Genomic DNA, 16078 nt, shown 5'->3' on the forward strand with positions numbered 1-16078 from the left:
TAATCAGTGCAGAGATAGAGTGTTGGTAACACGCATTGTTACCTTCCAATCCCCCCAAATTTATATACGTTTTATGTGTGTGCACATCTTTCTGTTGAGAGGAGCAACAGTCCAATCGTTCCCTAAGGGGTCTGTGACCCAAAAGTAGTTAAAGATATTCTGAAGAAAAAAACTCTTGATTCCTAAAGGACACCAAAATAAAAAATGATGACCTAGGTAGCATTTGTTGGTTCCAAACTTTGAACCTTTCTGTTCTAGACCCCCACCTCCACATACCTTGCAGACAGGGTCAGGCAGGACTCGGGAGTCTCGATCCTCAGAGCATAGGGCACTTTGTCCATGACAGGGCGACTGACCTGGAAACCCAAGAGCAGCCCCGTTAGGGTGGGGAGGAAGGATGACTTTCCCTCTCTGAGCTGATCCCCTCATGCACAAAGGGCTCTCCTTACCACCTTTTGGAAATGACAGCAACCTTCTGATCTTACCCCTCCCTGCGCCACAATGAACATCCTGAGACCTCACCAACCCTTGTGAATACCTATCACACAATAAGCTACCACGTCACTCTGACTGGCATGGCTGTTATCCAAAAATATCGAAAACACCAGGTGTTGGCAAAGATGCAGAGGACCTGGCATCTGGAATGAAAGCTGGTGTGGCCACTGTGGAGGACAGTTTGGCTGTTCTTCAAAAAGCTTAACATAAAACAACCCTATGACCCAACACTCCCACTCCTAGGTGTAAACCCAAGCATCTATCAACAGCTATATAAACCAAATGTAGTAATGCATACACAGGTACTACTCAGCCACAAGGTGAAACCCAACTATGCATACATCATCCAAAAGTAAAAATATGCAGACGGCATCTGTGTAGACAGACATCTGTCCCGCCCCCCCTCCCGCCCCCGTATGCCTTTACAGTCCACAGAAGGGTGGGGGAAGAAAAAAGACGGCAGTGGGGGACTCGGGCATTTGATCCACCCAAGGGGAGGGTATTGTTTATGTCGGTATAGGAAAGGGAGACAGAGAGCAGACCTCATTCCAGTGTGCCAACCCTTGTGGGTGACTCTGCTCAGAGCAGCTCATTCACAGAGAGGACTGCAGGGTCAGCCTCCGCTCAAGACACAATGTCCCCTCCCTAGATGACAGTGCTACAGAGGACAGGACTGAAGACACAGCCCCGGGAGAGTGGCTGGTCTGACCCGCCCACATGGGGGCAAACCAAGAGGGCGTGCAACAGACCAGTGATGGGAGCGAAGTCACAAAGTCCCCGAGCAATCCTGAATGTAGACTTCTGACCCAGGGGGACAGCACTTGGCACCCCATCTGAACTGGTTGGAGTTACAACAGGCCCACACTTAAAGTCTAAAGGTATCAAGGGGTGGGGGAGGGGCACCGTCCCTGACTGCAGGAAGAGCAAAGAGGTCTTGAAGAAGGCATGCCCTGAGGTATGAATGCAAAGGACTAAAAGGATCTAAGTGCTGTCAAGTAAGCGGCCCTGGGCTATGGAACCATGAAAGAAAAAGGGATTATCACAGGGCCTGCTGGCTATTTGACAGAGAGTGACTCATCTCCTCTGGGTCATGGTACTAGAGAGACTTGGAACTTGTATGGTCTTTCTGTTTTTTGATGTCTATCTACACAAGACAGGCACAATAAGCAATCCCAAGTAGACAGCAACTGACCGAAGGTTTGGGCCGGGGTGTGCAGGGGAGGGGAGAGGCAGGGGAAGGGAGTGGTGAGTCAATGATGACAGGAATGGAAACAGGGGTTCCAAAACTGATGGCGAGGAGGGTGTAGCACTCCTGGTTGTGTTTGATCAACTGAAATGTATCTGAGAAATTACTGAGTGGTGGATAATGGGTAAACACGATCGTGGGGCAGAAGGAAAGAAAAAGAGTTAAGTGCTTGCTTCAGTAGCACATATACTAAAAATTGGAAAGAAAAAGAAAGAAGAAAGTGAAAACTATATAGTTTGTACATCTATGAGGGGCAGGTGAACATTTTTCAAAGCTTATGTATTTAATTTTTCTATAAAACAACCTTATCACCTTCAAAGTACTATCCCTTACGTTTGTCAAATCTGCGATTACATTCTTGGAAACATTTTTCAAACTCATCTGTTTGGATGGCTGACAGCACATCCCTCATTTTTTCTTCACCTCTTCTAAGTCATCAAATTGCTGCATTTGCAGAAACAAAGGAGTCACAAGGAGTGAGGTCAGGTAAGATACGTGGGGCAAGAGAGGTATGCTGTTTTATGCCCAAAACTGGCACCCTGAGATGGCTGCGTGAGCTGGTACATTGCCGTGGTGGCAAAACCAGTCCCCATCTGCCACAAATTGGGCCTTTTTTTGTCACACATGGTTATGCTATCTTTTCAAAACCTCTAAATAGCTTGATTAATAGTCTGACCTGGTGGGACAAATTCCAAATGCACTCAAAAGTTGACATTTTCGTCTATTTGGGAAGTTGATGGACGTCCAGAACAAGGTTTGTCATCAATTGACATTTCACCATTTTTAAAACGAGAAAACCACTCATACGCTTGGGATTTTCCCTTAGCGCTGTCCTTGTAAGATGTGCTCAATATCACAACAGTTTTCGCAGCATTTTTCCCAAGCAGGAAACCAAATTTTACAGCTGCATGGTGTTCTCTTTAAATTGGCCATCACAAAAAATGAGGTTTGGGCAAAACTATTTTTACAAAAAAATCTGCTGTGACCAGAAGGACTCTTCCCAGGCTACTGGGTGCACTAACTCAGAACAAGCTGCTCCACGCTCACCTAGCGGGAGAAGTGCGTGCTACGAAAGTGCCACCTAGTGGAGCTTTTACACGTTATTTTTTAGGCATTCCCTCATACAATTAAGATCGTTAGGTGTATGAAAGCCAGGATAGACAGGTCTTTAGAAACAATAATGGGAGAAGTGATTCCCTGAGGATGTGGGAAGAGAGGGGGGGGAAGCTGACAGCAATGGTGACTAAGTGTAGGTGAACAGATACCTTGGATGGTGTAAGAAATGGCAAATATATAATAAGGGTTTCTGGTAGGTAGGATGGGTAAGGGAAGGGATAAAGAGGAGCTGATATCAAAGAGTTCCAGAAGAAAATGCTTTGAAACTGATGGTAGCAGCAGTTGTACAATTATGCTTGATCTAATTGAATTATGGATTGTTATCGGTAAGAGCCCATTTGCTCACCCATTTTTGACTCGAAGGGACTTAGCTCCCATTCTTCACCTTCCCTTCTCCCTGCGCCACCTACCGCACAAACCGACCCTAACCCACAATTTCCTACTGTTTCCTCAAGGTGACCATTTTCACAGCTGGTCTGTGTCATCCTGGAGGCAGGAACACTACTCTCCAAGTCACCCTCTTCCTCCCTGGCCTCCCCTCCTTTCCTTGTGTGCCCTCTTCTACTGGTACACCCACCTCCCTGGAGCTCTTCTTCCCCAGGGCCCCCCAGGCACTACCTTCATGCTGGCCACCACCAATGTGTTCTTCAGCCGGTACTTGCCGTCCTTCTCAGGGTAGGTGTAGAGGAGCACGTCACTCATCTGGGGAGAGCAAACCTCAGTCAGGTGGTTCTCGGTCCCAGAAGGATGCACCAAGCCTTGGGGTTTGAAAACACCCTGCATTGTGCAGCGACTGCCACAGGGTGACCTGCACACAATATGGAAATGAGCAGGCACAGGGGGCCGGGCGGGGGTGTGTGTGTTTTGAATTCTCCTGCTCACAGTGGCAGCCCCTACCCCACATCAAACCGCCTAGATTAAAACGTGAGCCCCTCCCTCACAGTCCCACTCCTACGAATAAGTGCTCATACTCACAGCGGGTCTCCTGGACTTTCCCACCGCTGCATTTGCAAGAGCCCCAAACTAGAAAGCTCCCCAATGCCTACCGAGAGGGCAGAGATGACCACACTGGCACACAATGGAACACGACTTGGAGATCAAAAGGAACACACTGCAGAGAGCACAGCAGCTCCCTCCTTAGGACTTCTGCTTAGACCAAAGGACGGTGCAAATGCTGTCGATCCTGGCCCTGCTCTGTGCCATCTGAGCCTCAAAACAGGCCGCGAGCAAGGAGCCAAACACGCACGCGCACACGCGGCTGGACCACGTTTAAACCATGTGTCAGAACAGAAAAGACTCACGGAAAGTGACAGAAACCAGGCCGGGGTTGCCCGGGGTGGGTTGCACGGGGACCTGTGGCGGGGGGCGAGGGGTGATGGCAGGGCTGAGAGTGGTCTCGATCTCGATCCAGGTTGTAGTTGGAAGATGGCACCTGCTTGTGAAAGCACATGGACACGTCCACTCGAGAGGGTGCGCTGGCTTGTCTGCATGTTGCTGGCAGGCAGCTGTGCACCCATGTCAGACAGTAGCAGGGTCCGCCATGTGGGCAGGTTTAGACGAAGAACCACTAGGAAGCTCGGTGATCTCTTTTGAAAACCAGCCAATAAAAACTCTATGGGTGACCCCAGAATATTATGGGACACAGTGCTGGAAGAGGAGCCCCCTCAGGTGGAGAGTACACATAAAGCCCAGTGATGGCAGCAGTGGGCAGAGCACCCCAGCCACTGCTGAGAGGGTGCAGCAGGACTGGGCAGTGACTGTACATGGTGTCACCAGTGGAAGCAGACTGGATGGCAGCTAACAACTCGACAATTAAACGGATAAAATATAATTGGTGGGTGGGGGAGGAGGAAGAGCAGGAAGAATGAGAAATGGAGGGGAGAAAGTGGGGAAGGGGTGCTCCTTGGGTGGGGGGGTGGTCATGGTTGTCAGACTGGCCTGCTCACTGTGCACTCCGAGTACCTGGCTAGGAGCTTGAGGAGCAATTGTGGAATGGACAGCTCCAGCTCCTTATCCACGCAGGGAGACAGGAAGAACGGAATGTAAGTCATGCACTACCCCTTCTGAGGAGAGTGTTTATGCTTCGCTCAAAGGAGTGACATCTAAAGGACGTTGTCATTCTCAGGGAACACTTCGGCCTATCGATCCTGACCCTGCTCTTTTTCAGCTGGGTGGCTGAGGACAAGCCCTGTCCCCACTCTGAGCTCAACACCCTCACTTGAGAGACAGGGAGCACTACCCTCCTTACCTGGCCCAGGGCCTTCTGGACACAGCAGCCGACCTAAGCCAGGACTGTGCGTCTGGTGTGTCCCAGCGTAAGAACTCAGGATTGGCATGTCCCACCCTTCTTGTGTCCTAATAATGTACTCAGGGGACAGTTCCCTGGGAGCCCCAGGGTCACAGGCATAGCAGTGGGGGCCTTGGCTCCAGCTGGGCTAGTTGCTGACTGGCTAGGTGGCCTCAGGCAGTCCCTTCCTCTCTCCAGGCTGCACACTCCCTACTGGGGTGGGGTGAGACCACAGGGAGGTGAACATTTTCTATAAAGGGTTGGAAAGAAAGTATTGTTGGCTTTGTGGACACTCTGGAGTCTGCTTCAGTTCTGAGCACAGACAGACACCGGGCCCCCAAGCCCACTGTCGAGTCAGTTCCAGGTGACTGAAGCCATGGAGGATAGAGCAGAACTGTCGCCTCTTTCTTCCAGGGAGCAGCTGGTGGGTTCGCAGCACTGGCCCTGCAGTTAGCAGCCCCACTAGCAGTAGGAAGCAGTCACAGACAAATATGCACAGCACCTGAGCGTCAGTGGGCCGGAGGAACCTTCAAAGTTGCCCCCTTGCCCCCACTGCTCTACTGGCTGGTAATCACAGTGAACGCTTACTCTGTGCCAGACACAAATGACCTCAGCGAATCCCCCAGCCATCCTACCAGGCAGGTACTGTCAGGGTCACCCCGCTTCACTGAGGGAGAGACTGAGGCACAGCAGTGTCAGGCAACTAGGGGGTGGAGTCAGGATTACAAATAAGCGAGTGTGCCTCTCCTTCGTGTGCGCGCGCGCATGTGTCCACGCGCTGTGGCCTAATTGGGGGACGCTGATCAAAGCTGGTCACGGAGCCTTGCTCATGGGCCCCTCCCACCTTTGTAAACTGGCTGTGTAACTCCAATCCCAGCCGATTTGTGACCACCCTCCAAGCCCTGCTGCCATGGCAACTGCCACCAGCCCCCTGAGGTTTTATTAGTAGCTCAGGACTGTGCTCCATCCTAATTATGAGCTGGTGGTGGTCCCTGCGTCCCTGCCGAGTGTGGGCTGTGCTGCTAGCCCCATTGTGGACACAGGAGGAGGAATTATCTGCGCCGGGCTGGGAAGCTACCCACAAGCACAGGCAGTCACCCATCAGCTCTGGGAAGAGGGGTGTTGTGGAGATGGGAGAGCACCCTCCTTTCCACAGCATCACCCAAACTCTAGTGCCTGGGGGTGGGGTGGGAAGATGCCCTGACTTCGTCCTACACCTATGGCTGTGTTAGGAAACTGGCACTTTAAAAGGGAGATTCTTCCTCGTGTGTCCACTGTGGGACCTCCTGGTTCCACTGCCTGTCTATGCATCCCTCTCCTCTCCCTCCACCCAGTGTTCATCACGCCTACTCCTGCCAAGACGGAGAGGAGGCCCAGCTTCGGGCTAGTGAGGGAGAGAGGGGCTCAGTCACAGCAGGAATCGGAGTGAGGAGAAGGCCAGGCTGGGGGAAGGCTGTTTGGGTGTGAGGGCCCGGGCCAGGGGAGGGCAGGCTGAGTGAATGTCCGCTGAGGGCCACTACTAATAGCATCTCAGCCTGGCACTCAAACCCAAGGTCCCTGTAAGAGGGGCAGAGACAGGCCGAGCAAGGCCTGGAAGGTGGCCAGATGGCGGGCAGCTGGGAGATGCAGGTGGAGCCTGTGCTGATCCCCCTCCCTTCAGGGAGGCATCCTCCCCTCCCCTGCCTGCCTTACCACGAAGGGAGCTGAGGCTGCAGGCAGAGAAGTCTGAGCTAGTACTTGAGTCTCATCTGCCTCACTGACGTGGTGACTGTTGGCGAGAGTGTCAGGAACCCTACTACACCGGTGTAGCCTCCACTGACAGGTCGCTTGCCCTTGAGGTGGTTACAGGCTTGACCTGGGGCTCCTGCATGGCAGGTGGTTGGGGAATTAAACTGCGTCTCTTGTGTGTAAAGTGAGAGTTCTACTACTGAACCCCACTGCGCCCTAGCAGTGTACTTGGCCCGTCTCAGACACTACTCGATCCACGTCAGCTGCTGACGTTACTTCTTTTTATTCCTTGACTCTCCTTGGTCCTCTTTGCTCACAGGGCTCCCTGCGATCCTCTCCACAGCATCCTTACAACTTCGTATTCAGAACAATCTGTTTAATTGTTTCTCTCTCCCAGTAGACAACCAGGGCTGAGAGGAGGGAATGTGACTTCCATCTGTTTGTTTCCAGGACCCAGCACACTGGGGGTGCCCAGCATATAGCTGAACCCGAAGAGTTCTGAAACCCACACTCACAGCCTACTGACTGTTACTGTTCCCCCAGTTCTCATGGGCAGCTTCCAGCAGATGCAGAGCCTGAGGGGGCTGTCACCATTGAAGAGTGAAGAGAAAAATGATATTCAGCAGAGAGAAGAATTTATAAACACAGCAACGTGGACTCATGGGTTTGAGGCATCAGCGGTCACTGAGACTAAGCATGGGACCACAGCCAGTCCCTTACAGTCAAGGTCCTGCCGGTAAACCACCACCAATGGCAGACTGCACTCAGTCACATGCGAAGGAGACAGTGCTGGACAGAGGTGCTCATTTGGGCTTTCCTTCTGAAGCTTCACCAACAACCTGCTGGGGATGGGGCCAAATGGACTTCCCCTCTCTGGGCCTTGTTTTCCCACCCATTGAGGAGTTCCTGGTTTTCGGCTGTCGAGGGCAGAGAAATAAGGTAATTAAGTCTCAGCCAAATTCCACTCAAAATCATTGAGAGAGCAAATGAATGCTCTTTGTGGCTTCCAAGGGTTCATTTCTTGGCTTTCTGGAAAGTTCTGCAATGCCAAATGGTGCTCACTGATGATTCCCCTTTGCTGTAGTCTTCCTCCTTCCAGTGAGCCCGAGGGCTGGCTCCAGAAAGGGTCACAGAACTTGACAGTCCCGGGACATGGTGCGCAAGCCAGGTACTTACCAGAAACAGGTGCCGGGGGCGTCTGCTTTTCCCCGTCACTTTCATCAGTGTGCCTTCCTTCAGAAACTCCTGTGGGGAGAGAAGCAGGGCTCGGTGCCAAGGAAGCAGGGGGCACTATCTCTTCCTTGGGGAGGGAGGCCCTTCAGTGGAGAACTGAAATACTATTCCCCAAGGTATCAGAGACCATCTGGGTGGGGGGCGAATCCCCAGCTCAGTGAGCTGCTCCATGTGCTCGAGAACAGTAGCTGAAGAGTGAGGCGTCTCGTCTGGGCCTTCTAGGAGCACTGGGCCACGTCCTGAACCGAGCCTCTGCTGGGGCGTCCAAACAAGGACTCCCTCCCTGGTTTGCCACCAGGTGGAGGTTTGTTAAAACAGCTGAAGGCCTGGGAAGAGTGGCTGCAAATCCTCTAATTCTGGAGGATATATAAAACCAACCAAACTAATCCTGCTGATATTAATTTGATTTCAGTTCACAGGGATGCTATATATTGAATGAACTAGGCGAAGTCCATGCTAATGTTGAGTAAATCTGCTGAGCTCTGCCTTTCATCTCTGGTCCTTCATGGGCTACATCAGGTAATGGGCACATCCTGGACGATTTATGGAGGTAAGTTTTATCTTTTCTCTTTGGAGCTTAAAAGAGGATACATTTCTCTCTTGAAGAGCATTCTTTTTAATGTTCTTTGTTGGGGGCTCTTGAGAGAGGGTTTTCCTGATTCCCCAGTAATTCCTGCGAGCACTAACCCCAACAGCAATGCCCAGCAAGATGTATGTGTGGAAAACGCCAGCAGGGCAGCCCACATATCTGGCTGAGCCCAGCAGTGTGGGCACCCCTCCCGCCCTCTGCAGGGAAACAGCACCTGCAGCCAGGCCTGTCTGGGGCCAGCCCAGCTGAACAATGGAGCTTATCAGGGCCTCACCCGTTTACCAGCCTGCCGCCCTCCGCCTCTGCCCCCAGAGGTGGTGGCACTCACCCTTCCTGGCTGGAGGAGGTCCCCTTGGCCACGGACACTGTGCTCAATGTGGACCAGTTTCTGCAGGTTTTCCTGTAGGCAGGAGAAAGGGAGATGATCAGGCCAAGGGGTCATATCTGTTCTGTAAAGGGTAACTTTGCTTCTATTTCAGAGGAAGGAAATAAAGCCCAGAAAAGTCATCCCCAAATCCTACCTCCTGTCAGGAGCTCTGAGCTGTTCACAATCAGACCTATCCTGACACCGCTGCCTTTCTGTGTGCCATGGAGGGGTCAATTGGCCTCTCTCCCTTGTTTGTCTCTGGGCCCCTGACCCGACTTCATGTCTGTGTCCCTCAGCTTCAGACTTTAGTATCAGATGCCCGAGGTCAGACTGTCTGCGGGCTTCCAGCCTGTAGTGGAGCCGCAGAGAGAGAGCAGACAACACAATGTACCGCCCCCGGAAGAAGCCGGTCTGTGCCTCTTGGGGCCCCATGGTTAGAAATGTACGTGTGCCTGGAAACGCTGTGCTGGTCCACTGTTGGCTTATGTGCAGTAAGTAACGTGACAGCCTTTCCTCTCTTAGAAAGCACACAGTGTGCGCACAGCAGCATGCCTCCATCTCCTCTCTGTACACCTCCTCTCATCGCAATGCCAGGCAGACCCACTGTATGCCAAGCCCTCTGCTACAAACTGATGTGCTTTGTAAGACCCCGGGGGACAGGTGAGGCGCCCCTTGAGCCTTCCTCGGGGTCTGGGTTCTCACATCAGCTAGAAAGATAAGATTGGATGTAGACAAGTCACCTTGAAAAACATCTTTTATGTTGTCCAGGGTTTTGAGCTTAAAATCATACACATTCCAACATATCTACTAGGTTTGCATCTGCTTATGATGTACAGAGCTGCAAGAGAACACTGCTCCCATGTTAGCAATGAGAAAAAGGCAGATACTCTACAAAAGCATGGCTTTCCTTAAGCCAATCGCAGAGCTGAGGTTACTGAATGTCAGTAAGTGACAAGTCTCTCCAAGAAGACCCCAGGAGAGGGCTGTCGCCCCTTTGGTGACACCCAAGAGGAAAGGGTGGCTGGCATAATAGAAAGGGAGAAGAAGGCAGCTGAAATGTTAATGAATTCAGAAAGGTCAAGTGTGGGCTAGTGTGATGGCTTAGAACACCAGGGAGTGCCGGCACAAGACATCACATCTGTCCTCATTTGTGAGCTTTTTTCTGAGTCTCCACCTGCTGTTCCCAAGGATGACGGGGGCAGAGCAGGAGGCCAGTGAGAGCCCCCTTTGGTGAGGTAGGCATGTGGGCTGCGGCTGAATGGCTGGCACAGGACCTCACACCCTTTCCCACAGCCCTCTTTCATACAAAGCAAAACACCGTCAGCCACTGGGGAGGGTCAGGAAATACTCCCACCCCCAGAACCTAGGCAAATATTTCATGCTTCTGGAGAAAAGGTAGAAGGAAAAGTGACTTGTCTGTATAGGTGAAAGGAAATCCCTTTGGGCCAGAACAGAACAGGTCAGTTACTGCTGGGGGAGGGGCAGACATGATCCAAGACAAGGCTCCTTCGTTTTGGCCGCCATGGAGGGGTGGGGCCTGAAAGCTCAGAAACCCTGACTCACTGCCCCTACTTAGGACTAAAGCTTGTCCGTGAGAAGTGAGAAATCTCCCTTTGCTGGGCACAAGCTGAGCACTGATAACACGACACAGTCATCTATCTCTGAGAGGGTGGCAACATGGAAGAGGCCCCTTCTATGGTACAGAGACTGTTAAGAGCAGAGGATGGAGCAGGCACCTTACAGAAACTCTCTGCACCAGCCGCCTGCTGCCACTGAGTTCATTTGAACCCATAGCAGCCTTAAATTGGATTCCTGAGACTGTAAATCTTGACTGCAGCAGACAGTCTCTTCTTTCTCCCACAGAGTGGCTAGTGGGTTTGAACTGCTGACCTTGTGGTTAGCAGCCCGGCACCTGAACCCAAAGCACCACAGTAGTTCCCTGTTGGAGGAACATGACATCTGTGGCACATGGAAGGCAAGAGCAAAACTCAAACCCAGCTGAACTCCTGGTTAGATTGACTCAAGCCCCAAACTAATACGAACCATTTCTAGGGAGAAGTGCTAGTTATCTGTCTCTATAGTTCTTTGGCAACAACTTGTACGGAAAATAAAAAATCCTCACACCTGGACCAATAGGTAACATCAATGATAAATATAAAAAAGACTGAAGTTATGTAGTTCATTTTGCTTGGATACACAATCAGTGCTCATGGAATCGACAGTCAAGAAAACAAAGGACACATTGTACTGGGTAAATCTACTGCATAAGACCTCTTCCCTATGTTAACGCCAAGGATGTCACTTTGAGGAATAAGGGGTACCTGACCCAAACCACGGTGCTTTCAATCACCTCCTATGCATGTCAAAGGTGGACACTGAATAAGGAAGACAGAAGAAAAACTGATGCATCTGAATATGGTGCTGGCAAAGAATATTGCCAGAAGAACAAACAAATCAGTCTTGGAAGAAGTACAGCCACCATGCTCCATGGAAGCAAAGATGGCGAGACTCTGTCTCAAGTACTTTGGAGATGTTGTCAGGAGAGACTGGTCCCTAGAGAAAGCTATCCTGCAAGGTAAAGCGGAGGGGCAGCAAGAAAGAGGAAGGCCCTCGATGCGAAAGACAGACACAGTGGCTGCAACAATGGGCTCAAACATAAGAACTGTGAGGATGGTGCAGGCCTGGGCGATGTTTTATTCTGTTGTGCACAGGGACTCTGTGGGTGAGAGCTGACTGGACAGCACCCACCACCACCAGGTCTACATAAAAATGTCTAGCACTCACACACTTGATCTTAGCCCAGGGGCCCCGCGAAGCGAGGATGTCTACCATTCAATAGAAACAACTTACAGGAACAAAAACAACAAAACAAAACAAAAAACCCTCCAACAAATAAAAACCTCCACCCAAACCCAACAGCAACAACACAAACTTATTGTCAAGAGACAAAATATTCAACAAAACAAGACTGGAAGATGTTGGAATCTTCAGGTAGGGGCTTCAAACGAAGTATGAGAAACATTTGCAAGAAGCTAGTAGAAAAAGTGAACAGTATATACGAACAGGTGGAGAATGTCAAAGAAGAGGGGAACTATATAAAATAAAGTCAAGTGGAAATGCTATAAACAAATAATATAATGTCAGAAATGAAGACTCCTGTTGACAGGCTTAACAGCAACCTGAACACAGCAAAGGAAATAATCAATATACTTGAAGATAAATCAGTAGAGATTATTATCCAGGTCAAGACACAAAGAGTAAGGGGAAAATAAGAGCGCATCCAAGAGCAATGGGATAATAAGAAATAGCCTAACATAGGTGTGATTGGAATCCAAGCACAAAAAGAAAAGCATGAAGCATGAGAAATAGATGAGGAGATAATGACGGGAAATTTCCAAAATTAACAAAAGAATTTCGAAAATCAATGGAGACAAACACCATTCTCTCCACTCAACAAAACAAAAATACACCCACACCACACTCTTAGGTACATTAAAGCCAAACTACTGGGAATCAAATATATAAAGAGAGGATCTTTAAGGCAGCCAGAAAAGATCAGATTTCACAAAGAAAGAGAAAAAGAAAAGCTAAGCAGGCTTATCAGAAACTATTCAAGCCAGAAGTCAGTGGAATAGCATCTATAAAGTTCTGAAATAAAAATAATTGTGAACCAAGCTTTTTACATCCAGGGTAAAGTATCTTTCAATAATGAAGATAAAAAGATTCAATATTTTCAGCACTTCAGTTCTCAATGTGATCTGCAGATGCACTGCAGTACGATCAAAGTCCCAGCAAGGTAGTCTATGGGTCTTGACAGAGTCTAAAGTTTACATGGGGAGGCAAATGATCTGGAACAGCCAACACACTACTGAAGAACAAAGCTGGAGGCTGGGCAATACGAAACTTCAATCAATAGTCACCATAAAGGTGCAGTGATCAAGGCAGCATGGTACTGATGAAAGAACAGACAAAAACAGATCAACGGGAGGGATCAGAGTCACAGAATTATATCCCACAAACATAGTCAACTGATCTTTGACAAAAGAACCAAGGCAATCCCTGGGGAAAGGATAGTCTTTTAAACAAATAGTGATCGAGTAACTAGACATCTACATGCAAAACATGCATCTAGACCTAGATTTTATATCCCTTTCATAAACATTATCTCAAAACAGATCGCTGACCTGAATATCAAATGCAAAGTGATACACTTTCCAGAAGACAACATAGGAGAGTAGTTAGGAAATGAATTTTCAAAAAGAACAATCCCTAAAAGATTGGAATTCATTAAAATAAAAATCACCTTTTCTGAGAAAGACACTGTGCAGAAAATGAAAAGACAAGGGACTAATCAGAGAGCTCAGATTCTTCGGGCTTAGAGAAATGGAAATACCACCTTCAGAAGCTGAAACAGTAGCTTCACATTTTAATATATTTAATAAAGGGTTTAAAACATTTATAGTCGTACTTTTGGACCTGGAGTTGGCACGTGGAATAGAGTTTGCCATCCTTGGTAGAAACCTTGAGGAACCACACGGCCCGGCACACTGTCAGAATTAGGCATGCTTCTAGAGGCCACAGATTGTAGTGATGCTCAAACTTTGATGGGCATTACATTGTCCTGGGGTGCTTGTTGAAGATGCCTACCACTAGACTCCATGCCCAGAAATTCTGACTGCACAGTCCTGAAGTGTATTTCTAGGAATCTGGAGTGTGCAAGGCATTCCAGGTGCCAGTGCAGGTGGTCCCAGACCATAGCCTGGCAGCATTAGAGAGTCAGTACAAGCCAGTAGGCACCCTCATTATTTAAATGGTGAACCTGAGACCCACGAAAGGACATGACAGATGCCTTGCCAGAACCCATGGCTCTTTGCAAGGTCTTAGGAGCCCCAAGAAGCTGGGTACCTCAAGGCAGACCCAGGGCCAGGTGCAAGGAGGGCCCTGGAACTCGCACCAGAAGGAGGCGCGAATTGGCATAACCTACCCCTTGCTCCATGTTGTCGTTGACGCAGTCTGTGACTTTGGAGATGAGCGTCAGTGTGCCTGCAGGGGAAGCAGAGCAGACAGCCAGGCTGTGTGAGGAAGGGCAGCCCAGCGTCACCATCCTGCCTGTTCCTCCGCAGCCCTCCCTGACACTGCTGTGGCTGCAGGACCTTGTATGTGGTGGTCAGCTTTCCCGTGGAAGGTCAGGTCACCGTCTAGGCCACGCTGAATGCACACTGAAAATGTTAAGATGGGAGCCTCCCCGACAGGTAGGTCCTCCACGAATAGTCACAGGATTGGGAAGCAATTGGGAGTCGGGATATGCTTTTCAGAACTGGAAACACCTCCTACCACTGAGTGGGGTCACCTCTTTCTCCGTGTCTGACTGGATATCAGCCAGAGACTTTGAGTGGTAGAGGAGAAGAGGGAATCACCTCCAAAGACCTGGAGAAGCCCGGAGACTCGTCTCCAGGCTACATCCAGACTGTCCGGGCCTGAGAACTGGTCCAGGGGGCAGAGGTGGGAGACGTCCGTAATTAGGAAGGGTTCCTCTTCCTCCAGTCCATGCCTAACTTACCTTGAGTGTTCTCGTACTCAGCTGAGTCCGGGCAGAGGTTATTTAAATAGTCTGTAGGTAGAACAAGAGCCAGGAATTAGCTATGCCCTCACGAGTCCCTCTTGTCCACCGCCTCTCATTCTGGACATGGAAGTTCCACTCCCCCACTTCTGTCAGCCCTATCACATGGCACACGAGTATCATACCAGGCCCCCAGGACCATCAGTATCGCTGCCCTCTCTGCTAGTCATTCGTGAGCTCAACAAATACCTACTGAGTGATTACCGAGTGCCCGCACATGAGCTGTTGCCTGTAGGACACCAGCCTCCTGGAGCACACACTATAGGGGAGACAGACATGGGGATGGTTAAGCTGGAACATACTTTGAGCTACCAGGCCCTACATGGTCTGACCCCTTTCCAAATACCACCTCACTGCTTCCATCCCAGTCACTGGGCATTCTTGATATTTCTTGAGCTCGCCACGTTTGCTCTTACCCCAGGACCTTTGCACTTGCTATTCTCTCTGCCTGGTACTCCCTTCTTTCAGTTCTCCCTATGGCCCACACCCTCGCTTCCCTGTGATCTCTGTTCAGTGTCGCCCCCCTCAGAGGTCTTTCCCGATCACTGTCAACTACAGCAGCCCTGCTCCTATCTTCTCTGCCACCTTAACTGGATTACTTTTCTTTCAGGGTTCTTACTAACTGACATTTTGTTTCCTTATTCATTGGTCTGTTTCCTCCACTAGAATACAAGCTCTGGAATGAAGCCCGGTGCACAGTAGGTATTCAGTAAGTCTTTGTCACATTAGACAAATGGATTCTCTGTTCCCTTGCTTTAGTGCAGCCCTTCTCAACCTGTGGGTCGCGACCCCCTTGGGGGACCAAATGACCCTTTCACAGGGGTTGCCTGATTCCCAACAGTAGAAAAATGATAGTTATGAAGTAGCCATGGAAATGATTTTATGGTTGGAGGGTCACCACGACATGAGCTGTAGGAAAGGGTCACGGCGTCAGGGAGGTGGAGAAGCACTGTTCTCGTGCGTTGACCTGGCACTGCATGCTCATGTCGGTGTGCTGCTCGTCTCCCCGCACAAACGTCAGTTCTGTCCTTTGGGAGCCCACTGGGCAAGAAGGCCAGTAGCTCAGGACAGAGGTCTGGGTGTTTGTGGCAGGTGGACTTGAGGAGGGGATGCCCCCTCGCCCCCACCCGCCACCGGGGAGTGTTTGTGACAAGGGAAAGAAAATAGTGCTGGGATTGAGGATGTGGACGTGGATTTTCGGGACACCCTGCCGAGGAAGGGGAGGAAGGAAGGCCATCAACAGAGGTGAAAGGGCCACCTGGGAGACTGAGAACATCTGAGTTTCAAGCCGCCTGGGAGGGCAGGGCTGCAGGCAGCAGCGGTGGTCAGCGCCAACGCTGCACACACAGAGATTCAACAAGCCAGGGCTACCCTGGGGCTTTGGTACTTTGACAAGA

The 16078-nt window shown here is 50.2% G+C and overlaps 1 protein-coding gene across 2 annotated transcripts in view; it reads right to left on the reverse strand.

Annotated features, from left to right (window-relative positions):
• FGD5 (FYVE, RhoGEF and PH domain containing 5) overlaps window positions 1-16078 on the reverse strand; it is a 152649-nt gene that overhangs the window by 12873 nt on the left and 123698 nt on the right. For both annotated transcript variants that reach the window (XM_075550075.1, XM_075550074.1), the window contains exons 8-13: window positions 14622-14672; window positions 14046-14104; window positions 9023-9094; window positions 8049-8117; window positions 3476-3559; window positions 277-356 (exon numbers count right to left, since the gene is read on the reverse strand). In XM_075550075.1, the coding sequence (XP_075406190.1) occupies window positions 277-356; window positions 3476-3559; window positions 8049-8117; window positions 9023-9094; window positions 14046-14104; window positions 14622-14672 (415 nt within the window). The remainder of the gene's footprint in view (window positions 1-276; window positions 357-3475; window positions 3560-8048; window positions 8118-9022; window positions 9095-14045; window positions 14105-14621; window positions 14673-16078) is intronic.

The sequence above is a fragment of the Tenrec ecaudatus genome, chromosome 5 (genome assembly GCF_050624435.1).
Source record: "Tenrec ecaudatus isolate mTenEca1 chromosome 5, mTenEca1.hap1, whole genome shotgun sequence".
In the NCBI taxonomy this organism is placed as follows: domain Eukaryota; kingdom Metazoa; phylum Chordata; class Mammalia; order Afrosoricida; family Tenrecidae; genus Tenrec; species Tenrec ecaudatus.